This window comes from Choloepus didactylus, chromosome 21 (assembly GCF_015220235.1).
Source record: "Choloepus didactylus isolate mChoDid1 chromosome 21, mChoDid1.pri, whole genome shotgun sequence".
Lineage (NCBI taxonomy): Eukaryota > Metazoa > Chordata > Mammalia > Pilosa > Megalonychidae > Choloepus > Choloepus didactylus.
The window spans coordinates 19917734-19945682 of NC_051327.1; the positions used below are offsets into that span (position 1 = coordinate 19917734).

The following is a 27949-nucleotide window of genomic DNA, read 5'->3' on the forward strand; positions in this document are numbered from 1 at the left end:
GCAAGGACTCGGGTACGGGCTCTCCCTGTAGGTGCTTCAGACGCCAGGCAGTCAAGTGTTTGTTTCGCGCCTCGGGTGCAGGGTGAGGGAGGGAAGCACCGAGTAATGTGGGGTCTCGTATGCAGGGCCTCGACCCGGTGGAGCGTGTCTATGTGTGTTGTGGGGATAGGGTCAGGGAGGGCTTCCTGGAGGAGCTGGCGCTTGGGCTCAGTTTTGAAGGGTGGACCAAAAAGTGAGCTGAGCGTCCCCAGCAGAGCAGCGCCCGGAGCCCGGCGCGGGAGGAGGAATCCAGGGCGTTTCCACACGGTTAGAGCTACCGGGGCAGCCGGGCAAATTAGGGGTTTCAGATGATACCCCAAAGCAAAGTCACTGAAGGGGTTAAAGGTGGGAAGTAACATTTTATAAAGATTCTTCTAAGAAACCTGCCAGAAACCCTGAGGAAGAGGGGAGGACAGTGAGGAAAACGAAATTAAATAGTGCACCCCAGGAGAGAAAGGATGAGACAGAACTGAGGCAGGCAGTGAGAAGAGGGGGGAGTGCGAGGAGGGTTTAGATAGGGAAACTGGGGGGTAAAATTGGCAAGGTTTGAGGATTGATTAGACTGGAGAATGGAGCAATTAGTAAATAACAAAGGCCACATCTCATATCAATGGGAGAAGAATGAAATTTTGAAAACAGATAACTGGTTATCTGGAAAGAGAAAGTTGTATTCATACCTTATACCACATACGGGGGCAAACTGCCAATGGATCAAAGATTAAAATGTAAGACATGAAACATTTATTAAAGTGGAATTCTTTTACAACATCCAAATGGCAAAGTTCTAATTATAACAGATCCAGGAGGATACTGTGGAAGGGGAGTAAGGTATGGGGAGTACTCTCGGTGTCCCAGTGCAAGGGCTCCTCCTGCTATTGCTACAGGGATGGATTATGTGTAGTTCCCATATGGCTGGGATTCTGCAGAGTCTCATATTCTAACTTGGTTTGGAGGGGCTCATACTACCATCCCTTCCTTCCTTCCATTCACCACCAGTCATTGTTATCAAGGATATTGCCATCTGCCTTCCAAGGTGATCTTCCTTAAATCTTCCACTTTATGGCCTGTCATGTACTTTCCATGCCCTTCTTTGCCTCCCCAACTCTCATACCCCACCATGTTTGTTCCCAATCCTGTTCGTAGCCATTCCTTCTGAGGGTGGGGGAGGGTGTGTAGGTCCCTCCAAACTTGTTAATATTTGCTAATGATTTCTGGAAATCTTCCACCACTAGAGCCCCACTTTATTCTCTGAACAACCTCACTGTATCCACCATGCCAACCTGCCAGTTGTGACTTCCCATACGGATTCTGCTGGTTTGAGCGTGATTTGGGCAAAAGAATTACACATTTTGGAGCTGGCAGATTTTCCAGATTTTCTCTGATCCCCCTTTTACTGCTGCTTGTGGGCTCCAGTATGTTTTTTAAGGAGGAGGGAGATTTAGAACTAGGCTGTCACCATGTCCCTGTAAGAAACTCCCAAGATAACTTTTGGCGAGAAATGTAACAGGAAACTCCAAAACGTCAAAGTAGAACACCTGGTGGGTGTTAGTTTTTCAGGTGTCTGTGTCTTTGGTCCCAAGCTTGGGTGTGAAGATGTGGAGAGCAGGCACTGATTCTGCTACCTCTGTGTACCCCATAACACCCCCCATGGTTCACTGCACAAGCTCAACCTTTAATGAGCACTATTTAACAGTGATGGCAGAGCGCACTTGACTCTAGCCATACCCATCACATCCCTTCTCCTCCGGGACATACATGGCTTAGGATCCAAGAGTTCTTTCCACGTATGTGTTCTTTAAAGGAAGTGAGGAGCCATTGTTGCTTGGTGTCTTTGGGATGGGGGTGGATATGAGGCCAACAGAGTGCTTGGATCACTTTTCTAACCTCTCTCACTGCCCCAGAAGCATCTGGACTTCTCAGCTACTGTCATCCTAGCTGGCAAGCTGAGTGCTCCCCAGACACTGTGAGCAGGAGCACCTGAAGGATGGTAAGCCCACATGCTGATGGGCTAGCTCACCTGTGCTTTCCCTAGATGCATGATCTCCCTGGGCCAAGGCTTCCAGACCTGGGAGGTCAATTCTGGGAAAGCCTTCAACTTTAAACACCCCCAACCCCTCCCCTCAACATACATTTAAGAAAAATTTCCTGCAATGAATCAACATTTTTTGTCTAGAGGCATCACTTTTTTTTTTAATGTTGTTTATTCAAACACTTTATGCGGTGGCTGTATCCTGTCCAGTTTTTGTTTACAAAAGCTACTTTACCTGATAGTCTCAGAATATCCCTCCACCCTCCCCTGCTCTCCAGGCTGGGTTTTTGAGGCATAAATGTAAGAGAATGTAAGAGTAGCCCTTCTTTTCTTGAAAACACCAGTTCCCCCTCCCCCCCATTCACTCAGAAGAGTTCAAAGAATTTTTAACAAATATCGGGTAAGAGCAGGTATGGGGAAGTGGAGGGTTGAGCTGGCACTCAGGAAGCTCATCAAAGGTAGCAGAGACTGGGGGTGGGGGGAGCTACAAATACGCACGCACACGGGCACTCGCGCTACTTGCGGAGGGACAGAAAGGCCTGGGCTAGATAACAGTTTCTTCCTTCAGTAGCGTCTCCTTTTGTATAGAGCTCAGTTCTCCTCCCAGACTCTCCTGCGTCTCCAGGTGTGGGATCCCCCGGGTCTCCTCAATCCTCTGGGAGATGGGCAACAGATTGCAGCTGAGGCAGGTCACTTCTTCAAAGAGGCAGATGGCACCTCGGCAACAGCAAAAGTTTGGGTCAGGTCAGAGAAAGTATTGAGCTCCATGTCCTAAAGGTCAGGAATTCTCTCCTCCAAGGTGACTTCCTCTGACTCTGAACCTGCTCTCCCTACTTTTCCCCTCCAACCCAGAGTATCACAGAGACACAAGGGAAAAGAGATTGCTTCAAAGGACAAGAAATACAAATAGGTAAAAATCCCAGAAACATCGCCAGCACTAGAAGGAATCCTAGCAATTGTCTAACCCAATAATAGGTGAGAAAAGCAAGGTTTAGGGAGAGGAAAGTTACATATAAAGTTCAGGTCTCTTTATGCCCAACTCAAGACTCTCAGTAAATAAAGAGAAGGTACAAATAGCTAGGGGAAAAAAAAAACAGAAGGACACAATTACAAAGCTTTTTGAAAATCATTAAAGAAGACAGAAAGAAAGAGGGAGAAAATACCATGTCCATGGATAAGAAGTCTCAATATTATTTTTTTTCAAATGCAGCTTCTCCCTAAATTGACCATAGAGTTAGTGTAATTACAAACAAATTTTTTTAATGAAATATCACAACCTGATTCTAAAATTTATATGTAAGAACAAAAGGCCAAGAATAGCCAAGATACTTTTGAAGAACAAGTGGGAGGGTTTTTCCTACCAGATATCAAGATATTTAATATTATAAATATTATAAAGCTACTGTAACTGAAAAAGTGTGGTTTGGGCACTAGGATAGACAGAAATCAATGGAACAGGGAAATCTGCTTACTGTCAGAAATGGCCCTGCAGATCAGTGCCAAAAGGATAGACTAGTCAATAAATGGGACTATGACAACTTGGTGTGCATTTGAAAAACAAAATGAAAATGGATCCCCACCTCACACCATAAGTCAATTCAAGATGGATTGAAGATTGAAATATGGAGGGCAAAAACTACAAAATTTTAGAAGATGATATAACAAAATGTCTTTAAGATCTCAAAAAGAAAAGATTTCTTAATATGCAAAAAATAAAGATAAAACCGTTTAAATGAAAATATCAATAAATATAACTACAGTAAATTTAACAATTCCAGTTCCTCAAAAGACCACATAAAGGAAGTAAGGAAGAACACCTACACCTAACAAAAGAGTAATATCTAAAATATATGAAGAGGGGAGAGGATCTAAGATGGCGGCATAGAGAGCAGTGGACTCCAAGTAGTCCCCTTGGAACAACTGAAAAAAAAAAAACAGAAAAAACTAGTAAATAAGCCAGAATAACTGCGGGGGGGACAAACGTGACCGTCCACTCATCATACACCAACCTGAATTGGGAGGAATGCCCGAGATCACAGCATAAAATCTGTAAGTAAAAACTGTAGATCTGGATCTCTGGAAGGTGGCGGTAGGAGAAACAGGACAAAAAAACACCTCCATGAAAAATACTAGATAAACACCAGAAAGTCACCCAGAATACCAGTTCCAGTGATGCACCAGCTGGACAAGGTTTGCTAAATCCACAGGGACCGTGCACTTGGTGAAACTGGGAGTCTGCGTTCTGAAGCGAGTGAGTAAGCCTGCTGGATATCCAGCAGCCATGCTGCAGTGTGGGGAAACCATGGGTTGGCGTTTGGAGTCAGACTAGTTCTTTTTAAAAATCCAAAAGCAGCTGCAGATATGGCAGCAAGAACCGCACAGGGAAGCTCAGCAGGAATGACGTCTCCACTACCTGTGAGTACGCCTCAGTATCTGGCATCGACAATAGCCTTTTGCGCACCCACTGCTAATTGTCTTGGAGTGAGGCAGGCAGAGGTTAGCCAAAAGGGGAGAAAAAAACATGCCCTTTATAGCCATCTTCCCAGTGGGCTGGGAACACTCTTGCCCGGTGCTGGCGCCACAGCCCAGGCTGCGCCAAAAACCCAATACGATGGGAAATGTTTACAGCAGTGCGCACACATGCCACAATATCTGGCGTGGACAATAGCCTTTTGCGCACCTGCAACTAATTGTCCTGGAGCTAGGAAGGCAAAGCAGTGCTAAAAGGGAAATTAACACACCCCATTCAGCCATCCTTTCAGTGGGCTGGGAATGCCCCTACAAAGCCCTGCAGCCCAGAACTTCCCTTGAGGGTCGGCACGCACTTGTGATGTGGCACAACCTTCCATCAGCAGAGGCCCTAGAAGGGCACGGCTTGGAAGAGGGACCCACTCGGAAATCCCAGGGACCATACACCATTACCAGGACTTGTGGGTCAGCGGCAGAGACAATCTGTGGCAAGACTGAACTGAAGGATTAGACTCTTGCAACAGCTTTAAATCTCCAGGAACACCTGGGAGGTTTGATTGTTAAAGCCACCCTCACTCCCTAACCGCTCAGACACACACCTCACATTCAGGGTGGACAGCACCAAGTACACACACACAAAACTGGTGCACCAATTGGACCCCACAAGAATTGGACCCCCACACACCACAAAGACAAAGTTGGGGAGAACTGGCTTGAGGGGAATAGGTGGCTCACAGATGCCAGCTGCTGGTTAGTTAGAGAAAGGGTACACCACCAAGCTATAGATCTGACAAATTCAAGAGAAGTCTTTGAATTAGCATACATATCCTAAAAGAACCCTATCAAGTTAAGCAAATGCCAAGAGGCCAAAAACAACAGAAAATTTTAAAGCATATGAAAAAACCAGACGATATGGATAACCCAAACCCAAACACCCAAATCAAAATATCAGAGGAGACGCAGTACTTGAAGCAATTAATCAAAAAACTAAAGACAAACAACGAGACCATGGCACAGGATATAAAAAAAACATGAAAAGCCTAGAAGAACATAAAGAAACTGCAAAAGTAAATAAAAAAAATAGATGAACTTATGGAAATAAAAGAAACTGTCAACCAAATTAAAAAGATTCTGGATACTCATAGTACAAGACTAGAAGAAACTGAACAACAAATCAATGACCTGGAGTATGACAAAATGGTAAATGAAAGAACAAAAGAAAGAATGGGGAAAAAATCAAAAAAATCAAAATGGACCTCAGGGGTATGATAGATAAAATAAAATGCCCAAATATAAGACTCATTGGTGTCCCAGAAGGGGAAGAGAAGGGTAAAGGTCTAGAAAGAGTTTTCAAAGAAATTGTTGGGGAAAATTTCCCAAACCTTCTGCACAACATAAATACATAAAGCATAAGTGCCCAGCAAATTCCAAATAGAATAAATCCAAATAAACCCACTCTGAGACATATTCTGATCAGACTGTCAAATACTGAAGAGAAGGAGCAAGTTTTGAAAGCAGCAAGAGAAAAGCAATTCACCACAAACAAAGGAAAAAACATAAGACTAAGTAGTGACTACTCTGCAGCCACCATGGAGGCAAGAAGGCAGTGGCATGACATTTAAAATTCTGAGAGAGAGAAATTGCCAACTAAGAATTCTTTATCCAGCAAAGCTCTCCTTCAAATTTGAGGGAGAGCTTAAATTTTTCACAGACAAACAAATGCTGAGAGATTTTGCTAATAAAAGTCCTGCCCTACTTGAGATACTAAAAGGAGCCCTACTGACAGAGAAACAAAGAAAGGAGAGAGAGATATGGACAAAGGTTCCATAATATTAGATGAAGGTGCATTTTTTTAAGCCATGTAGTAACCACTGAATATAAGTTTGGCTTTATTATCGTCATAGTCATCATAAGACACAACCCTATATTAAATTATTTTTAATTCCATATTTCAGAGAGGAATAAACAGACATTGCAGAATGGTGACATTATGAAGGAGAAAACATACTTGGTATCACATCCTATTCCATACTACCATTTCTTTCACTCTATTTCAAATGGATAACTCAGGTTTATGGTATGGCGTTCTTTCTGAAACACTAGAAGTCAGAAGATGAAGATACTTGCCTCACTTTTCTGACTTGCTGATTGTAAGTGTGGTCATCTCACTTAACTCGTAAGATGACTGTTAGTTTCCTAATTGATAAAACAGGAATTAGACTAAGAATAATTAAAAACTTTTAAATTTAAGTCTGAAAATATAGACTTCTTTTGAAAATCCAAAGGAATACTCTTATCCTTTTTGAGACCATTGAAAAATGTGTATTCTCAATTATGTTTTATTGGTTGGTGTAGATTAGATGCCATTGTCTGGAGATAGGCATGAGATATATAGAGCAAAAGCATATAGGGAGCAGTGTTGGTGAAAATGTCTATTTATATAGGAGAGACATCTGTTATGGTAGTCATTGAACCACTAAATTTAAGTGGCAATTATTAATTTCTATTTCATACACTGAAACAAAAGAACATTAATTATGGACCCAAGATTTGCTATTTATTGTATAGTTAATGGAAAATACCGAAGCATTTTAGCTTCTGAGTTCAGATAGAGGGTTTGGCAAAAAAAAAGTCTATTTACTCTCTGATCCCTAAGCCTGTATAGTTTACAGTGAGAATTCCTATAAACAAAACAAAATTATCTCAATGGATTTAGTTCCTTGCTTCAGATAAAAATAATTTGAATAGCAAGGGTTATGTGTAGGCATGTTTGTAAATATACAAAGGAGGAAGAAGGGGAAGTATTGATCTGCATTCAGATTTATTCTGCAACCTATGTATGGTGAGAACAGTGCAACAATATCCTCATCTGTAAAATTTATAACACGGCCACTATTTTGTGATATCAAATAAGATGACTATAAATATCTGAAAATTAAATACTATTCTGAAACTTTAAAAAAAATAATAGGGGGCATATAGGGAAAAAATATACCTATTGCAAACTAATTACAGTTAGTAGTATTTAACATTCTTTCATCAACAGTAACAAATGTACTATACCAATACTATGAGTCAGCAATGGAGGGGGGTTAGTTAGAGGTATGGGAGGATTTGAGTTTCCTTTTTTTTGTCTGTATTTCTTTTCTGGAGTAATGAAAATGTTCTAAAAATTGAAAAAAAAATTGTGGTGATGGATGCACAGCTGTGTGATGGTACCAGGGCAATTGACTGTTTGATTGTACACTTTGGATCTTTGGATAATTGTATGGTATGTGAACAATCTCAATAAATAAAAAAATTTTAAATTAAAAAAAAAAGAAAATATATAAAGAGCTCCTACAAATCCAACATGAAAAATATTCAAAAAAGTAGGCAAAACACTAAATAGGAACTTCTTAGAAGAAGAGCTTCATAAAAGATGTTCAATCTGATTAATAATCAGGGAAATACATGTAAATACCAACTATGATTGGCAAATTTTAAAAATCGGACAATTTCATGTGTTGACAAGGAGATGAAGCAACAGGAACTCTTTTGCCCTGACAACAGGAATGTAAATTGTTACAACCTCTTGGGAAATCTATTTGGCACCATCTAGAAAACTTGAAAACGTGCAGAATCTAGAGCCAGCAACTCCATTCCTAGGCCTATGTCCCAGAGAGCCTCTTTCACCTGCGCAGGAGGCATGTATAGAAATGTTCACGGCAGTGTTATTTATCATACGAAAGAAAAAAATGGAAACCACCAATGTCCACTTACAGGAAAAAGAATAAGTTGTGAAATAGTTAGACAATGAATAGGTAGAAAAAATAATTGAACTTCAGTTCCTCTTTTTAATATGGAGGAATCTCAGGGATATAATGTTGGGCAAATAGCAAGTTCCAGAAGAATACATATAGTATGATTCCATTTATATAGAGTTAAAAAGCATGCAAAACTAAATAATGTATTGTTTACAGAAAAGGTGTGTATGTGTGTGTGTAGTAAAATATAACTAGCATAAATTTCAGAATAACTGGTTATCTCTGGAGGGAAGGGGAGAGAAGAGGATAAGATCAGGAACAACCACATGAGAAGGGGGCAGTCTTCAAAGATACTGTAATGTTATAACATATTTCACTGATTTTAAGAAGCCAATTTTGAGCATGTGTCTTACAAGCTATAGCATCTTAGAATTATACCTGGCATCCATTTTTCCTTCTCAGTGGTACATAAAATAATGGTGTAATGAACAAACAATGGATTTGATGAAATATGGCTGGTTCTTAATCTACATGGTGGAAATGTGGGTGTTGAGTTTATTTTTTAATTGGTTATATCTCACAGATATGTTATAAATATTCCTTTTTATACATTCAAGGTATAATAGAAACAATTTAAAACAGAGTCTGATCATTATTCAGGTTAATACAAGGGGGAGAGGATTAGGAGTGGGGACAAAATTTGACAAGATTAAGAATTTAGATGGGATGGTATTTAAAGATAAAGGGGTCAGGGTGAGGAATAAGATCATGGATTTCAAGATAAAGATAGAGATAGGAATAGATGGCCTTGGGAACCTGGATGGTGCAAGGCAGAGTAGGAAAATTTGGAAAAGAGCTTGGTTCTAAAGTCGAGAAGGATAAGAATGGGAAGAACAAGGGTGGGAAACAGGATTGGGGCTCCGGAGCTGTGCTGTCCAAAAGAACTTTCTGCAATGGTGGAGATTTCCATGTCGGCCCTGTCCAACGTGGTACCACAGGGCACACAGGGTTATTGAACACGTGAAATGTGGCCAGTGTGACTGAGCAATTGAATTTTTTATTTTATGTCCCCTGAATTAAGTTTAAATAGCCACAAGTGGCCAGAGGCTACGGTTCTGGGCAGCGCAGCTCTGGAGAGTCCTTGGAGAAGACATCACGAGAGAGGCTCTGATTTGAGACGGAGGGCACGGAGAGGGGCTGCAGCCCCCCGACACTCACCAGCCACCACGAACAGAAAGATGCCAAGACCCAGGGCGTAGTAAGGCCACTGCACCGAGAACTGCGGGGGGCTGGGCTTCGTCCTCAGCTCCCGCATCTCCAGGGCGTGCAGCAGCAAGGCCAGGAGGGCACAGGCCCCTGTGGGGTCACAGGAGGTGCCCTTGCTCTCTGCCCACGATTCACGCTCTCTCTCCCTGCTTCCTCCGGTTTATCCCGACAGAGCCACTTGGCCCAGAGCCCGTGAGGCTCCTGCTGGGAGCCGGTCACTCCACCCCACACGCCTGTCCCTCCCTCCTGCCCAATCAACTCAAAGCCCATGTGCCTCCTCGCCCAGGCCCCCGTCTCCTGAAGTCCCCTCCCTGGACACCCTCCGTGACTGTGCCCAGGGCTCACTTCAGGCTGGGCCCTCTGGGTTGGTGCTTTGGGTGAAACGCAACCTGATTTTCCCTCTGTGGGTAGGGAGCCTCCCAGGGTAGGGCTTGGTGACCCTCTTAAAGCTGAAAGGTTCCAAAGGGCAGGGATGGTCTCCTCTATTCATTCATTCCAAACGTGTTTCTATTCCACTGTTCTATGCCAGAGTCGATGCCGGTCACTGGGAGAGATAGTGGGAGGGAGACCCCCACAACTGACCCCAGCCAGTGTGGTTAGGGCTGTGCTGGCTGGATGTGGGAGTGCTGGGGAGACCCCCCACCCCACCCCAGAAGAGGGTCCGTAAACTCTGAGAGGGCAGCTGCGGGGTGGGTTCCTTGGGAAGGGGCTTCACGGGGCAACCGAGGGGAGCGGCCTAAAAAATGTGCCTTTCTTGAAATCCTTGACATGGCCACAGCCAGGGACCCACCACGCGCCTTCCTGGGACCCCTCCTCAGGCCCCTCAGGAGGGGGGCGGCCCCAGCACAGGGCCGGCCTGGCTGCCCCGCACCTGTGAGGAAGCTGACGGAGGCTGACACAAGATGGTGCTTCCGGATCCTCGGGAAGAGCTGAGACGCAAAGGACACCATGAGGAAGGTCGTGAGGCAGGACAGGATGACGGCGGAGAGCAGGAAAATCCGGCCAAGGAGGATGTAAACTGCAGGGGAGGGAGAGCCGGGGCTGGAGCTGGGGACCCCGACCCGCGGTGGGGCAGAGCCCTGCAGAGCCCGGGGTAGGGACAGCCCCTGGGGCCTCCAGCACCCACAGCGCCCAGAGCAGAGCCTCGGAACCAGGGTTCTCACCCTGCTGCTTCACCCGAGAACACGCTAGCCTTGCCATTGCATTCCCAACAACACGGAATTACACGAGAAAAAAAAAATGAGGTTGACCGTTTTAGATGCTGAAATCATTCATTGATTCTTAATAAATAATATGAAATGCATGTGTTTGTATCAAACAATTCACGAGGGGAAAACAGCGGTTTTAATAAACAACATAGAATGAGACCACGTGATAAAACGTGGTGCACGTGAACAGTGACGAATCACATCCACATTGGTTATGCTCAAAAAAAACTCACCCATGAAAACCCAGAACTTTGTGAGGCCAAATCGTTCTGAACTCAGGGAATTTCCCATGCCCTTATTTAAGTTTTCTGGTTAATAAAAGGTAATGGAACAGATGGGCCCAAAATAGCAGAGCCCCCAATCTGTTAGTGGGGACTTATTCTCCAACTGTTGGCCTGACTCAGGCTCATGTTAGAATGAGTTTGCACGTCCACCTGAGCAGGCAGCAAGGGACAGCTGGGGTGGGACACAGAGGCAAAGATGTTTGTGGTTAAAGGGGGAGGACTTAAGTTGTGTATCTGTTACTAGAATAAAAAAAAAATTTTTTTAAGCCATAGAACTGTACAACACAGTGAGCCCTAATGTCAACTACAGACTATAGTTAATAGTATGATTATAATATTCTTTCATCAATTGTAAGAAAGGCAACACACTTAATGCAAGGTGTTAATAATAGGGAAAACTGTGGGCAGGGGAGGGGCAGTTATATGGGAAGTTGGTATTTTCTGCACGATTTTTCTTTAAACCTACAAGTTTTCTAATAAAATGTTTTTTTTTAATTTTTTTAAAAAAGAGGTGTTTACAGAGTCACGCCTTGCTGAAGACCCAGCTATTCTAGAATCCATCCAGTGGTTCTTGGCCCCCACAGGGGTCATTTGGCAAGTCGGGAGATATTCTTGGTTGTTGCAGCTGGGGATGGGAGTGCTCTTGGCATCTGGTGGGCCGAGGCCAGGGATGCTGCTAACCATCCTGAAAGGCACACAGCAGCCCCCAAAAGCAAAGAATTATCTGGCCCAGCTGTCAGCAGGGCCAGGGATGAGAAACCCAGGATTAAACTAAAGTCACCCGGGCTGGCCCATCCTCCCCAAGGCGGCCCCTCCCATTACCAGGAGATGCCGCTACATCTTTTCCAAGGAAACATCCTCACAACCATTAAAAGTTCCTTGTAAAACATGGTTTCCAGAACCTTCACGGTCCTTGGAACTCATGCACTTGTGTACATCCCTTTAAAATATGGGACCCAGGTCTGAACACAGTGTCTGCAAAGCTGCCACATGTAGTTGGACAGATGTGTGGCCAGGGGGACAAGTGGGGGGCTGAAATCCAGCCTCCAATTTGCTCACTGGACTGTTTTCCCCGACGAGGGGCTGTGTCCACCCAACAGGGTGCTGGCTAGAAATAAACTGCACCGCCGACGGGGTTTGCCCCCGTCTCCATCGGTCAACCTGACGTTACCAACCCCTTGCCAGTCTCCTACTTTTTGCAACCCCCGAGGAGCGGAGACTCAGAGGAAAAGCCCTCTCGGGCTTGTTCAGTTCTCTCCTCTCTGCCTCCAACCCGTCCCCTGTCATCCCCCAGACCCCAAGCCTTCTCCCCACCCCCTCCTCCATCCTCCTTACTGGACAAGGGTCGAGGCTTCCAGCACTTGATATGGAAGCAGTTCTCAAACAGGCCGCTGAAATACTCTTCCTGCGACTCCTCATTCATGAGCCGCACCCAGAAGGGGAAGATGGAGACCAGCAGGATGAGCAGGTAGCCCAGGGAGGTCAGGGTGGGGGCTATGGCCCAGGTGCATCCCTTCAGGTCCCTGTCCTCTAAAGTCAGCATCACCTGTGTACGGGAAAAGGGGTCGTGATTTAGAGAATGCAAAGACAAGCCACAGACTGGGAGAAAGTATTTGCATAGCACACATTTGGCAAAGGACTTGTATCCAAAATATACAAAGGACTCTTAAAACTCAATGATAAGAAAATAAACAAGCTGTGCCAGTTTTGATGTATTATGTCTCCCAAAACACCATTATCTTTGATGCAATCTTGTGGGGGCAGACATATTAGTGTTGATTAGGTTGGATTCTTTGATTGAGTGTTTCCATGGAGATGTGACTCAATCAACTGTGGATGAGACCTCTGATTGGATAATTTCCATGGAGGTGTTACCCCAACCATTCAGGGTGGGTCTTTATTAAGTCACTGGAGTCCTATAAAAAGAGTTTACAGAAAGAAGGAGCTGAGAGCAACTGAGAGTGACATTTTGGAGAGCAGCTGCAGCTAAGAGAGGACAAAACGTCCCAAGAGCAACATTTTGGAGAATGCCATTTTGAAACGCCACCTGGGAGCAAGCAGATGCCATCCACGTGCCTTCCCAGCTAACAGAGGTTTTCCGGACGGCAATGGCCATCCTTCAGTGAAGGTACCTGATTGTTGATGCCTTACCTTGGACACTTAATGGCCTTAAGACTATAACTTTGTAACCAAATAAACCCCCTTTATAAAAGCCAATCCTTTTCCGGTGTTTGCAAAATAGCAAAATTAGAAAACCGGAACACAAGCCAATTACAAAATGGGCAAAAGACCTGGACACCTCACTGAAGGAGAAATACAGATGGCAAATCAGCATATGATGCTCATATATGTCATTATGGAATTGCAAATTAAAGCAACAGTGAGATAGCACTGCTCACCTATTAGAATGGCTAAAATCCAAAACACTGGGAAGACCAAATGCTGGCCACGTTGTGCAGCAACAGGGACCCTCACTCACTGCTGGGGGAAATGCAAAAGGGTCCAGCCATTCTGGAAGGCAGCCCAGACGGCTAAACAGGCTCCCCATACAATCCGGCAAGTGCGTTCCTAGGTACTGACCCAAAGGAGCTGAAAGCTTTTGTCCACACAACAACCTGCAGACAAATGTTTACGGAGGTTTTATTCTCGATTGCCCAAAGTTGGAAGCAATCAAGATGCCCTTTGATGGGTGAAGGATAAACAAACCATGGTTCCCCATATATTGGAGTATTGTTCAGTGATAGGAAGAAATGAGTTATCAAGCTATGAAAAGACATGGAGGAACCTCAAATGCAGACTGCCACCCAAAGGAAGCCAGTCTGAAAAGGTTACAAACTGTATGATTCCAACACTATGACACTGGGGAAAAGGCAAAACGATAGAGACAGTTAAAGGGAGCTTGGGGAAGTTGCTAAAACTCTCGGGACCTTGGTTTCCCCATAAGGAAAAGGTCAGCTAAAAACCTTACCATGAGGACTACTTGAAATCATGGCAGGGCTCAGGGGCTTAGGGGCTCTGTTAAAGTCGGGGAGAGGGGCTTCTCCTCAGCTTAAGGGCAAATTTATTCAGGTCGTCTGCTTTGCCCTCAACCTTCGCTGAGCCGGGCAGTCCTAAGGAACGAGTTTTCTGGAGATGGTGAGTGAGGAGCAGGGAAAGGGGAGGAGCTGGTTTGAAGCTGGACATGCAGATGAGGGGCACCCAAGACAAGAGCCCAAGGGGGCTGTGCCAGGCAGCACCCAGGTTTTCAAGCTGTGCATGGTAAGTGCAGAAGACAAGACACTGGGGGTAAGGGGCGCTTCTCTCTCCTCTCCCCACCCCCTGAAAACACCCATGCCCAGTGGGGACATGCACTGCAGCTACGGGGGAGGGGAGAGCTGCTGATCACCAGCAGAACAGGCCTAAAGACCAAGGGCAGGAGGTGTGGCTCCCCCTCCTGTGCCCCCCCCCCATATGCTATTTATAAATGGGTAAATACTGTTCCTCTCTGAATGCTACCCGAATAATGTGGAAATATTCTAACGCACTTTCTCTTACCTTTCCACCATTCGCTGGTTTCTCCCCTTCCCACCCAAAACCCTTTCTCTTTCCCTGTCTCTACACCTCCCTTTTCCATCTTTCATCCACTCTCCAGGCCATGCCGATGAGTCCCCCAATGTCAGGGCCTCAGTTTCCTTAGTTTAAACATGACGAAGTCAGTTGGCCCAGAAGGCACTGAAGGGCTCTTCTAGCTCGAAAACTTAGGAGTCCTGGCTCCACCCTGGCTCCCACCCCTCGAGGGGATGGAGCACGCCGGGCACTCTCAGTCCAAGGTCTGTACCTGTCCTAAGTTCTCCACCTGACCTGTCTCCAAAGGACCTCAGCTTTGTCCCAGTTTCAGCCCTTCCCTCACTCACCCAAACTCTAGATTTCTCTTTCTTTCCCACACTTCCCTTTCATCACCCTTCTTCATCTTCTCAGTTCTTCTTTCATTAAGTTCCCCAACCATCCCTCCTTCCCACTCCCACGGCCACCACACCTGGAACCAGCCCCCCCCCCACCTCCACGACCTGGCTCCTCCTCCTGGTGGACCCTCTCTGCCCCTCAGCCATTTCAATCCCACCTCTCCTGAAAAGGGCAGCTGTCCCAAGCCACCAGCCATCATCCATCCCCTCAACCAAAATTAACTGTGCACTTACTGGACGTGCCATGCCTGGAAGATGCTGACCCCGGGGGACTCAAGGATGAAAAACCAAACGGAAGCGTCCTAGTTCTTGGTAACTTCTGGGGGTGGGGGAGAGAGATACACACAAATGAGTCACAATAGAACAATGCCTACCCCCCTGGGGTATTGTGGTATTGACTGCCACCAGGCACAGGCCAGGGCTCCACATCCTGCCTTTCGCCACCTGCCCATCACACCCTCCAGTGATGACTCTTGCCCTCCCTTCTCCCCACACCAGGCCAAGGCCCTGCCGGGAGCAGCCAGCGGTGCTGGTCCTGGACGGCTGTGCCTCCAGGGTACACAATTTAAAATCCACACTGACAGAGGCCAGAAAAGGATCACAGACACTTTCAAATAAAAAGGCATTTATAGATCACTTTGTACTGATGAAGAAATGGGGACCCAGAGAGAGGGAGTGACTGGTCCAAGATCACATAATTAGTGAATACCTTGCAGGGAGGAGAACCCTGCATTGCTGCATGCTCGGTTCCCCAGCTTCCAGGGGCCAGCATTTCAGTTCAGTGGAACCAGTGAATTTTTCTAATAAATATGTGTGGGTGCACATGCAAGAAAAGGAGAGAGAATTGAGGGGAACACAGGATTACCAACTTTATATTTTGCCAAAGGCATTCAAAACAAAACAAGAACAATTTCCAGCTACTATCTAATTATTATTTTAAAAGGGACATATAGGCTCTAGTCGACCAAGATGGCAGTGTAAGATGCTTTAGGGTGCTGATCCCCACAGAAGCTTTCAACAATGAGAAAAAAATGGCCTAGTCATCTTCCTCATAACTCCAGAGAACAGGTGAAGGATTATAGTAACTAGGTGAGTGCCGAATCAGGAACACACAGCTTTAAAACAGTAGGAGGAGAGCATGGCACCCTTGCCACCACCACCCCACTGTGGCACAGTGTGGAGACACCCCATGATCCCACTGTAGGTCCCTGGCCTTGTTCTGGAGGGAGAATAACCCCTATGTGTATACTGGGTGTCCATACACCAGTGAAAATACACCTGGCGGCAGCCCGAAGGACTGAACCAGGACACTCATCTCTGGCTCACCATCCCAGAACTTGCCCTGAAGGCAGAAGCAGTTTGAAGATAGCTAATGCAGTGTAAGAAATACTTGTCGAAGAGGTCTAAGGCAAAGAATTCCCAGCTTTAAGAAATACAAAAGAGCATCTGGGGCAGGGGGAGGGGATCTATTCCATAGGCAGTAGAGGGGACATTAGAATTTCTGTAAATGTGAAAATTCCTAAGGCCACCAGGGAGCACAGGCCTAGGACAAGACTTAGGATCATAAAAGGGAGTGACTCTGTACTTCACCCTCACCTTGTGTTGATCTTCTTGATAGAAGGGTTAAACTCTGAGGGAGAACACCAGCCAGCTCAGGGCCAATTTGTAGAGGCTGTAAAGGGTGTTTCTGTGTGTTGGTTTGTTTGCTTTTGTTAGCTCCTGGCACTCAAGGAACTCTTCATCATATCATACTGAGTATACAAACTTGAGGAACAGACAGCTAGGGAACCAAATCCCAGAGTTAACACTTTAAAGTATTACAGTGTACAGTATGCAACAAAAGATTACAAGACAAACAAATGGGAAATGATGGAGCATTCAAAGGAACACACTAAATAACTAAAAAACCATCAATGATGAAGACCTAACTTTGGACATACCAGACAAAGATTTTTAAAAAATGATCTTCAAAATGCTCAAGGAGATATAGGACACCATGTAGAAAGAACTAAAGGATATCAGGAAAACAATGAATGAACAATATGAGAATCTCAATACAGAGATTGAAATTTTTAAAAGGAACTGAACAGAAATGGTGGAACAGGAGAGCATAACAATGGAAATTTTCAAAAAATTCCCTAGAGGGTTTAACAGCAGATTGGACTGGCCAGAAGAAAGAATCAGTGTATTTGAAGACAAGATCATTGAAATGATTCTGGCTGAGGAGGAGAAAGAAAAAAGAATGAAAAAAAAGTGAACAGAGTCTAAGAGATCCACGGGACAACATCAAGCATACAAATATACACATTACGGGAGTCCTAGAAGGAGAAGTGAAAAGGGGAAGAAGGAATATCCAAAGAAATAATGGCAGGAAACTTCTCAAATTTAACAAAAGACATGAATATATACACTCAAGAAGTTCAGTGGACCCAAAACAGGATAAAGTTAAAGAGAACCACTCTCAGACACACAGTACTCGAACTATCAAATACCACGGACAAGGAGAGAGTTCTGACAGCTGCAAGAGAAAAGCAACATGTTATGTTAGAGGGGTCCCAATAAGATTAAACATTGATTTCTCATCAGAAACCATGCAGGCAAGAATGGGATGAAATATTTAAAGCACTGAAAGAAAAAATTGCCAACAAAGAATTCCGTATCCAGTGAGAATGTCTTTCAAAAATGAGGGACAGATAAAGTCATTCCCAGATAAACAAAAGCTGAGACAGTTTATCACCACTAGATCTGCACTACAAGCTATGCTAAAGGAAGTTCTTCAGAATGAAAGGAAAGGACACCAGACAGTGGATCAAAGTGGCATAAGGAAATAAAGAGCTCCAGTAAGAAAACCATAGGGTAATTATAAATACCAGTACTACTGTATTGTAATTTTTCGTATGTAACTCCATTTTTCACTTCTTACAGGTTCTAAAATGCAAATGCACAAAAAGTAATGATAAATCTGTGATTTTGGACATACAATGTACTAAGATATTGTGGGAAAATGGCCTGAGCTTGGAATGTCCTTGACATATTCAAGGGTGCGGACATTGGAACACCAAGTCCTGCCCGGACGGAACCCTGTCCAGGGCAGCACCCGCATTGTTTATGCAAGCAGCATGCAAGTCTCGAATGGCGTGTCCCTGGCTCCCTATCTTGCTAACTTCCCTATCTTGCCTTCTCCGGCCTGTTAGCAACTCCTCTATTTCCTGTGATAAAACGAAGCTAATAAATATGATGTGGAACAAGCAGAGGCACTTTTTGCCAGCTAGGCTCTGAGTCCCCTGCTCCCATCTTTCCTGCAACTGTTATTCTGTTTCTTAAATTCTGCGTTGCCTCCCGACAACAAGATATATTTTGTAATATGTACAACAAAAAGGTGGAGGGGTAGAAAGATACAGGGAAAGTGTATGGCTATGCTATTGAAATTAAGTTGGTATCAAATCAAACATGATTGTTATAGATTTAGGATGTTAAATTTAAGTCCCACGGTAACCATGAAGAAAATGTATGAAAAATATATAGAGAAAGAAATGAAAACAGACTCGAAATGGTACAATACAAAAGAGCAAATAAATTTGAAAGTAGGCACTAATGGAAGAACTGAGGAACAAAAAAAGGTATATGACTTACAAAGAACAAATAGAAATATGGCAGAAGTCCTGCATTATCAGGAGTTACTTTAAATTTAAACAGATTAAATTCTCCAGTCAAAAGCAGAGATTGGCAAAATGCATTAAAAAAAAGCACGACTCTTAATATATCCTATATACAGGAGTCTCACCTTAAATTCAAAGACAATAGGATGAAAGTAAAAGGATGAAAGAAAATACACCATGCAAATAGTAACCAAAAGAGAGCTGGGGTAGCTATACTAATGTCAGATAAAATAGACTTTAAATCAAAAACTGTAAGGAGGGACAAAGAAGGTCACTATATACTAATAAACGGGTCTATTCAACAAGAAGATATAATGATTATAAATGCATATACACCACTTTCAATAATGCATAGAACATTTAGTCAGAAGATCAGTAAGGAAACAGAAATAGAAATAGAATGATACTGTAAACCAACTAGAACTAACAGACATACACAGATCACTTCACCCAACAGCAGCAGAATAAACATTCTTCTTCAATGCATATGGATCATTCTCCAGTATAGAAAATATGTTAGGTCACAAAACAACTCTCAATAAATTCAACAATATTGAAATCATACAATGTGTCTTCTCCAACCACATTGGATTGAAGCTATAAATCAATAACAGAGAGAGAACCAGAAAATTCACAAATACATAGAAATTAAACAACACAATCATAAACAACCAATGGGTCCAAGAAGAAATCACAAGGGAAATCAGGTAATATCTTGAGGAATAAGAAAATGAAAACACAACATAAAATTTATAGGATGCAGCAAAGGCAGTGCTGAGAGGCGAACTTATAGCTCTAAATCCTTACATGAAAAAAGAAGAACAATCTCAAATCAGACATCTAACCTCACAATGGGAGGATCTAGACAAAGAAGAAAAAACTAAACCCAATGCAAGCAGAAGGAAGGAAATAACAAAGATTAGAGATAAATGAAATAGTGAACTAAAAAACAACAGAAACAATGAAACCAAAAGTTGGTTCTTTGAAAAGATCAATAAAATCAACAAATCTTTGGCCAGATTGACAAAGAAGAAGAAAAGGAGAAAGGACAAAAATAAGGAAAACAGAAATCAAAGGGGAGACCAGATAGCTTTGCCAGACATTCCAAGAAGAATTAACACCAATCCTCAAACTTCTCCCAAAAAATTGAAGAGGAGAGAAAACTCCCTAAATCATTCTATGAGACCAACATCACCATGATACCAAAGCCAGATAAAGATACTATGAGAAAAGAAAATTACAGACCAATATCTCTTATGAATATAGATGCAAAAATCCTAAACAAAATACTACAAACCAATTCCAACAGCACATTAAAAGAACTATACACCATGATCAAGTGAGATTTATCCCAGGTTGCAAGAGTGGTTCAACACAAGAAAAACAATTAATGTAATACACCCCATTAATAGAACAAAGGGGAAAAACACACGATCATCTCAATTGATGCAGAAGAGGCATGTGACAAAATCTAGCAATGCTTCTTAATAAAAACATCTAGAAAACTAGGATAGAACGAGACTTTCTCAACACGATAAAGGCATATATGAAAAACCCACAGATAACATCATATTCAATGGCAAAAGGCTGAAAGCTTTCCTTCTAAGATTAGGAACAAGATAAGCATGCCCACTGTCACCACTGCTATTCAACATTGTATTGGAAGTACTAGCCAGAGGAATTAGGCAAGAAAAAGAAATAAAAGGCATCCAAATTAAGAAAGGAAAAGAGTAAAATTTTCCCATTTGCAGATGTCATGATCCTAAACACAGAAAATCCTGAAAAAATCACAACAAAGCTCCTATAGTTAATAAACATGTTCAGCAAAATGGCAAAGTACAAGATCAACTTGCAAAAAAAATTAGTAGTGTTTCTGTATACTAATAATGAACATTCTGTAAATGAAACAAAGAAAAAATTTCCATTTACAATAACACTTAAAGAATCAAATACCTAGGAATAAATTTAACCAAGGATATAAAAGACTTATAAGTGGAAAACTACAATACTCTGCTAAAATAAATTTTAAATTACCTAAATAAATGGAAGGACATTCCATGTTCATCAACTGGAAGACTAAATATTGTTAAGATGCTAATTCTACACAAAATGATTTACGGATTCAACACAATCCCAATCAAAATTCCAACGGCCTTCTTTGCAGAAATCAAAATCAAATTTACATGGAAGGATAAAGAGCCCTGAACAGCCAAGACCATCTTGAAAAAGAAAAATAATATTGGAGGACTCACACCTCTCTAATTTAAAATTTATTACAAAGCTACATTATGTTAAAACAGCATGGCACTGGCAGAAGGACAGATGTATAAATCAGTGGAATCAAATTGATAGTTCAGAAAAAGACCCTCACATCTATGGCCAAGCGATTTTTGACAAGGGTGCCAAGACCACTCAATGGGGAAAGAATAGTCTCTTCAACAAATGATGCTGGGAAAACTGGATATCTATATGCAAAAGAATGAAAGTGGACCCCTACCTCATACCACATACACAAAGTAACTCCAAATGGATCAAAGACCTAACAAAAGAACCAAAACTATAAAACTCCTGGAAGAAAACATAGGGAAGTATCTTTGGGACCTTGTTGTCAGGCAATGGTTTCTTAAACGTTACACCAAAAGCAGAGCAACAAGAGAAAAAAATGATAAATGGGAGTTCATCAAAATTAAAAACATTTATTCATCAAAGGACTTCATTATGAAAATAAAAATTCAACCTACAGAATGGGAGAAAATATTTGGAAACCACCTATCTGATAATGGTTAATATCCAGAATATATAAAGAGATGGTGCAACTCAACAACAAAAAAAACGACAAATGTTTCAATTAAAAAATGGGCAAAAGATCTGAATAGATATTTCTCCAAAGAACATATACAAATGGCCAAAAAGCCATGAAAAGATGCCTAACATCAATTAGCCATTAGGGAAATGTAAATCAAAACCACAATGAGATACCATTTCATACCCACTAGAATGGCTATACTATTAAAAAAAAATGAAAAAATGGCAAGTGCTGAAGAAGATGTGGACAAAAAGGTGTACTTGTTCATTGATGGTGGGATGTAAAATGGTGTAGCCACTGTGGAAACCTCTCTGATGTGGTTTCTCAGAAAGTTGAGTATAGTCTTACCATATTACCTGGCAATCTCCCCTGTAGGTATATGCCCAAAAGAATTGAAAGCAGGAGCTCAAAGAGATATTTGTAAACTGATGTTCATAGTAGCATTATTCACAATTACCAAAAGATGGAAGCAACCCAAGTGTCCATTGCCCCAAGGGTGGGATAAGGAAGGGATAAGCAAAATGGAATATTATTATCCATAAAAAGGATTGAAGTTCTGATCCATGTGATGATATGGATGAACTTCGAAGACATCGCATTGAGTGAAATAAGCCAGACAAAAAAAGGACAAATACTGTATGATCTCATGGACATGAGATAATTAGAATAAGGAAATTCATAGAGTCAGAAACTAGAATACAAGTTATCTGAGGTGGTAGGGGTAGGAAATTAGGAGTTAATGCTTAATTGGTACACAGTTTCTGTTTGGGTTGATGAAATGGATGTTGGAGACGGTAGCACAACACCGTGAATGTAATAAACACCACTGGATAATATATTTGAAAGTAGATAAAATGGGAGATTTTAGGTTGTATATATGTTATTAGAATAAAATTCTAAAAAACAAATGCAACATAAAATGGTACAACACAATGAACCCTAATGTAAACTATGGACTAAGGTTAATAATATATTCTTTCATCAATTGGTAACAAAGTGATCACACTAATACAAGGTGTTAACAATGGCGGGGGTTGAGGGGCATATGGGAACTCTGCTTTCTACATGTTTTTTTCTGTAAACCTACAACTTTTCTTATAAAGAAAAACTGAAACAACCATAGGACCGTACAACACAGTGAACCCTAATGTAAACTACGGACTATAGTTAATAGTACAATTATAAAAATGTTGTTTCCTCAATTGTAACAAAGGCACCACATAATACAAAAGGTTAATAATAGGGAAAACTGTGTGTGTTAAGGGCGGTATATGGGAATTCCGTATTTTCTGCATGATTTTTCTGTAAACCTACAACTTCTCTAATGAAAGAAATTAAATTAAAAAGTTTTTTTTTTTTTTTTTAAGTAAAAAGGAAAAAAAAAACACAAAACTTTAAAAGAGGTCTACAGAAGATATACAGCATTTGGGAACCACTGGCTCAGATGGAGAGCGCCTCAATCCCAGGCCCCACAGCAAGAGTCTCCTTGAAGTGCCCTTCGGCAAGCTGGGCTGCAGCACTGTCACCTCCAGAAGCCCCGCGCACCGTCCCTGCTCGGCTGGGATCTGCGCCCGGGATGAAAGAGGTGGGAGACGGGAAGGACACCCGGAGGGCCCTTCGAGGCCCCTGGGAGCGCACACCCCCCACTTTTCCCATCAATAACTTGAGGCGTCTTAGGCTGCGGACGATGCTCAGACGTCCCTTCCCGCCGGTGGCCCACAGCAGCCCGGGTCCCCCGAATGCCAGGACTCCGACCCTGACATTTTCAAAACTCAAAATGAGCCCTAACCTGGCCATCCGCCCCCAGACCCGGCCCCACCCGTCCTAACAGCCACCAGATTAAGCTTGGCGTTGGGGGGCGGGGGTGTCTCCACGCCCCCCTTCCCTCCGCTCCCCAACTACTGCCTCCTCCCTTACTGCCCCCCCCCCACACACCCCCATCCTGGGGCGCCGTCGGGTCTCTCGGTCTCCGGGACAGGATCTCCACCTGGCGCTCCCCTTGGTGGGGGAGAGGGGCTGGAGAGCCCCGGGCCCCTCCTCCGCCCCTTGGGACCCCCGAGCCGCCGTCCCCGGGCTTCCGTTGGCCCCGGAGGCCCCGGCAGAGGGGTCGCTCCAGCCCCTGGCGGAGCCAACTCAACCCTCCGGCCCCCAGGGCGCCGACTCCGGGGGTCCTGCGGCAGGAGGGTGGGGGGCTCCCTCCACCCCGCCGGCCGCCCCCCGCCACTCACCCGGAGGTCTGCCGGGGCCGCCCGGCGTTAGGGCTTCCTCGCAGCGCGGCCTCGCTCACACGTGGGCGCACGGGGTGGGGGCGGGCGTGGGGGTGGGGGGCTCCAGCCCGGCCATCACCCGCAGGATGACTTTGGGTAAGTTACTTCTTCCCAGGTCTCAGTTTCCCCATCTGTAAAACGGGAACAGTAAGAGGACCTGCTGCTGGGGGACTGCTGAGAAAAGGCCCTGAGACGGCGCTGAAGACACATCAGCTGCGACCCCGAGCTTGGAAGAAAGCCCGAGGGTCCCTGAAAACTCGGACTTGCGAGGACGCGGCGGGTCCACCCCGGACCCCGGCCGGGAGCGCCCTGCTCGCCACCACCCCTCCCCCCGCGGCCGGCGCGCCCCGCCCCGGCCCCGCGCATGCGCCCTGGACCCCCGCAGGCGCCCCGCCCGCTCGCCGGGGCCGCACCCCTCACCCAGCCCCAGCCACACCCCGCCGGGGTGGGTGCACACTGGGGAAGGCCCTTCCGAGAGCCCGGCCCGCGGCGGAGGCACGGGCTGGCTTCAGGCCCCGGGGGCGGAGGGGCCGGGGGCTGGATCCAGGGACCCGAGAGGCCGCACTTGGTGTTGGACAAGTCGTCAGAGCCCCTCGTTCGCGTCCATGCTCGCCAGGGAAACGCATTTACCACGCGTAAGATTTTAAAAGGCCAACTCCCCGCACCGCTCGACCACCCAGATCCCCTGGTGAACACGGAGTTCGACGACAACAGGAAAGGATGAGCGAGGAGGGACCACTCATTTATTGAATCGCCTGTCACCCGAGAGGCTCCGACAGGCCGCTGTAAGGTTCAGAACCCAGTTTGTGAGAACTTAGGCAAAAGAGGGCCCGGAAGGGCTTGGCTGGGGGCTGGGACGGAGCACAGCTGGAGGCGCCTGGAGGAACCCGTCTCCTCCTCGCCTCTCTGCTCTCAGAGATTCAGCTTTGACACACACCCACCCACCCCCGGCTTTCTCCAAGTGTCAGGGGAAATAGTCACCAGCAGCTTGCAGGCTCACATCCTCACCCTAGGGAAGGAAAATGTTTCCTCACCCCACTCCCACCCAACTCAGTTAAAAAATTCCCAGGGAAGCATTCTGATTGGCCCCTCTTGTGTCACATGTTCATTCCACGTGGGCCAAAGAGATGAGAGATGAGGTCTGACACCCAGCTCAGCCCGAGTCAGCTGCCCCCCACCGGCTTCTCAGTGAACTTGTCATTGGGACTTGTCTGGAGCAGGGTAAGGAAAACTTCCTTAAAGAAGGGGGTTGATGTTCTCAGAGAAGGGAAAAATTATGCAGACCATGGGAGCATTTTCATATACTCTATATAATGCTTTTATATGTCATTACATAACAATTGCAAAAACAGGCAGATCATCCCCAAATGAGCGGTGAAAAAATTGTGTCTCACATTAAGATCCTTCTCAAAGGATCATCAGTGGTTGCTAAAAGCATTAGGCTATGGAGGAATAGACAGATTATTCCGATGGTACTAGAGTTTATCATTCTCACAAATTACTAATTGCAAAAAGGAAAAATATCTTTATAGTGTTAGATCTGGCAGCCTCTGCCTTAATGAACAAATGGCACTATTTAGGGTGGAATAATCTGAAATTATCACCTCCTGATGTGATGCAGCATGAAGGAGACATCACCTCTAAAGTATTTTGGCCACAAAATGTTTAATTAAGGCTCTAAACCTCAATCCAGTTTACAGGAAACACAGGGAGCAGAAAAGGAAGTTAAACATTACCACAGGGAAACAGAAATCAATTATGTGGAAAATTCTAACAGAAAACTGTTCTCAGCTCTTCCAAAAGTAAGTATCATTTTTTTTAAGTGGAGGAACTGTTTTAGATTAAAAGAAAATAAAGACACATAAAACCAAATGCAATGGATGACACTTGATTTTATTCTGGTTTGAAATAAAACAGCTATAAAGTACATCCTTGGAGCAGCTAGAAAAATCTGAATATGGACTTCATTTCAGATATTATTGTGGAATTATATTCTTTTTCTTATGGCTGTTAGCAGTATTGTGATTAGGTAGGAGAATATCTTACTTGTAGAAGGAACATGCCATAGTTTTTATATTTTTCTATATTTCATAGAGGTGAAGATTATATCTGAGCCTACTTTCAAATTATTCAGAAAAAAATGTATAGAAAGCCAAATGAACATTTGGAAAAATGTTCATTGTTGATCTAAGTGGAGGATATATAGGGTGTACATTATATTCTCATTTCAACTTCTCTATTTGAAATTTTTCAGAATAAAAATTTAGAAGAAATAGAGAACTTGTCCAAGAGCAACACACAGCTGGGACCTAAACTCAGACTGATAAGTCCCAGTAGCCAAATAATAAATGATAATTTGGCTACTCAATATTGTTGTACCTTTGCACTGCCGGATGTGAAGCTGGGTGTCCAGTCCCAGCCCTCACGGAGCTTGCCATCTAGCACGGAGGACAGGCAACCCAATAAGCCTTATTTTTTTAAGTGACCACTGGGGGCAGGGATGGGTGAATGAGACCAGTGCCTAAAAGAAGTGTAGTATGCTATGGGAATCACAGAGCAAGGATAATTTAGTGTAAGGGAAGAACCACCAAAGAAGTGCCATTTAGACAGAATCCTGTTGCTGAAAGGCAACTGTATTGTGCAAAGGCCTAGAAGAGGAACAAAGTATATTAGATCCAGGTTTCTCAAAAGATTTCAACTGTCTCTACAGCAAGTATACACTTTACTTTGACATACACACACACACACACACACACACACACACCTTGAACAAAAGGTCCCCTTTATTATTTGCATTGTACACTGATGTTTTCTATTCCATTCTAATCCTGCTCACTCTTATTTTCCCCCTTAATGCTGGTTGCAACTCACTACAAGATATTTTATGACCCACAAATGTGGTTTTGACCTACATTTGAAAAAGACTGCATTCAAGGGCCCAACAAAAGTTCATCACTACTGGGAGAGAGAACAGCCACGAGAGGGCCGAGAGGTCGGTGGGCAGCACTGGGAGGTGAAGGGCCCAGCAGGATTTCATCAGGATTAAAGCGGTCCCTTTGGGGTGCTAGTGCCCCAATTCACCTTCCTTCTCCCACCCCCTCCTCAGCCAGAACATAGAGAATGCCTGGCATCCGGTGGGGCCCCAGACTGCGAGGGGCTGCAAGGCCAGCAGGCCATCTAGGAGCGGAAATGCTTTAGATGCGTGCACAAGTTTAGGTCGTATCTTCCTCTGGAAGCATTTTCCTATCTTCCCAGCTCTAGGGTAAAGGAATAAGCAAGGCAAGAGGCAGCGACCTACTGGACAAAGGAATGTTCATGAACAGGGCTGGAGTCTGTAGAGTTCTGACTTCCCTCAGGCTCTGGGCTTTGTTGGTCCAGAGATCCAAACAGAACACCCAGTCCCCCCAACCAAGGCTTTACTGAGTAACAGTGCTGGGAAATGAGCAGGCTTCTGCTCCTCTGAGTCCCGGCTTCTGCCCTGGGGCAATCCCTGCCCACGGGCAATCTGTCTCATGGCTGCAAGCCCAGTTCTTGCTAGCCCTCAGTGACTGTGCCCCCAGGCCCCATGTGGCCTCTTTGTGGTCCCCTCTCAGCAGCTCTGATGAGCAGATATCCTCTGCTGAACTGATTCTCTACCTTGTGGCACGTTAGAATAATCCGGGGATGTCCACACCTTACTCCACACCAATCACATTGAATCTCCGAGACTGGGAGCGAGGCATCAGTCTTTTTTTTAAGGCTCCCCAGTAATTCCAATATGCCACCAACACTGAGGATTCCTGTTTTGCTGGGTCTTGTTGAGGAGAGACAAGTTAAAGGAATGGCTCTGAGTGTCAAGTGGAGTAGAAGAGCACACGAGCTCAGAGCACAGACTTGAACTAACAGAGAGGAGGTGCCTGCCCAGCACACCCAGAGAGCAGGACCATCCCATGGCAAACGTGACCCTTATTTAGTGTCGACAGTCACCTCCAGGAATGGTGGAGAAAGGAAGGTCAATAGGTGCAGAGAGGAGAATCAAGACTAGCAAGAGGCTTTAGTTTCCAGCAAACACTTCAGCAGGCCTCCACCAAGCCCCAGCCCAGGCATGGAGAAGGCTATAGGGTAGAGGTAACTTTTCATTTCAGGAGCCCCCCAAGTAAGTGTAATTTGTCACTGGCTTTTAGATAATCACTAATCCAAACTAACTGGAGGAAAAGTCTGTTGTGGGTTTTTTTTTTAACCAAAATATAAGTGTT

At 44.3% G+C, this 27949-nt stretch overlaps 1 protein-coding gene across 1 annotated transcript; it reads right to left on the reverse strand.

The window, feature by feature from the left end:
* Positions 1 to 757: 757 nt before the first annotated feature.
* On the reverse strand, positions 758 to 24049 carry TMEM225B (transmembrane protein 225B). Its single transcript, XM_037814908.1, has 6 exons — positions 23676 to 24049; positions 15217 to 15301; positions 12377 to 12587; positions 10421 to 10567; positions 9502 to 9639; positions 758 to 2785 (listed from the first exon to the last, which is right to left on the reverse strand). Exons 2-6 carry the CDS (start codon positions 15226 to 15228, stop codon positions 2613 to 2615), a joined length of 681 nt encoding a protein of 226 aa, XP_037670836.1. The 5' UTR covers positions 15229 to 15301; positions 23676 to 24049; the 3' UTR covers positions 758 to 2612.
* Between the last annotated feature and the right edge of the window lie 3900 nt (positions 24050 to 27949).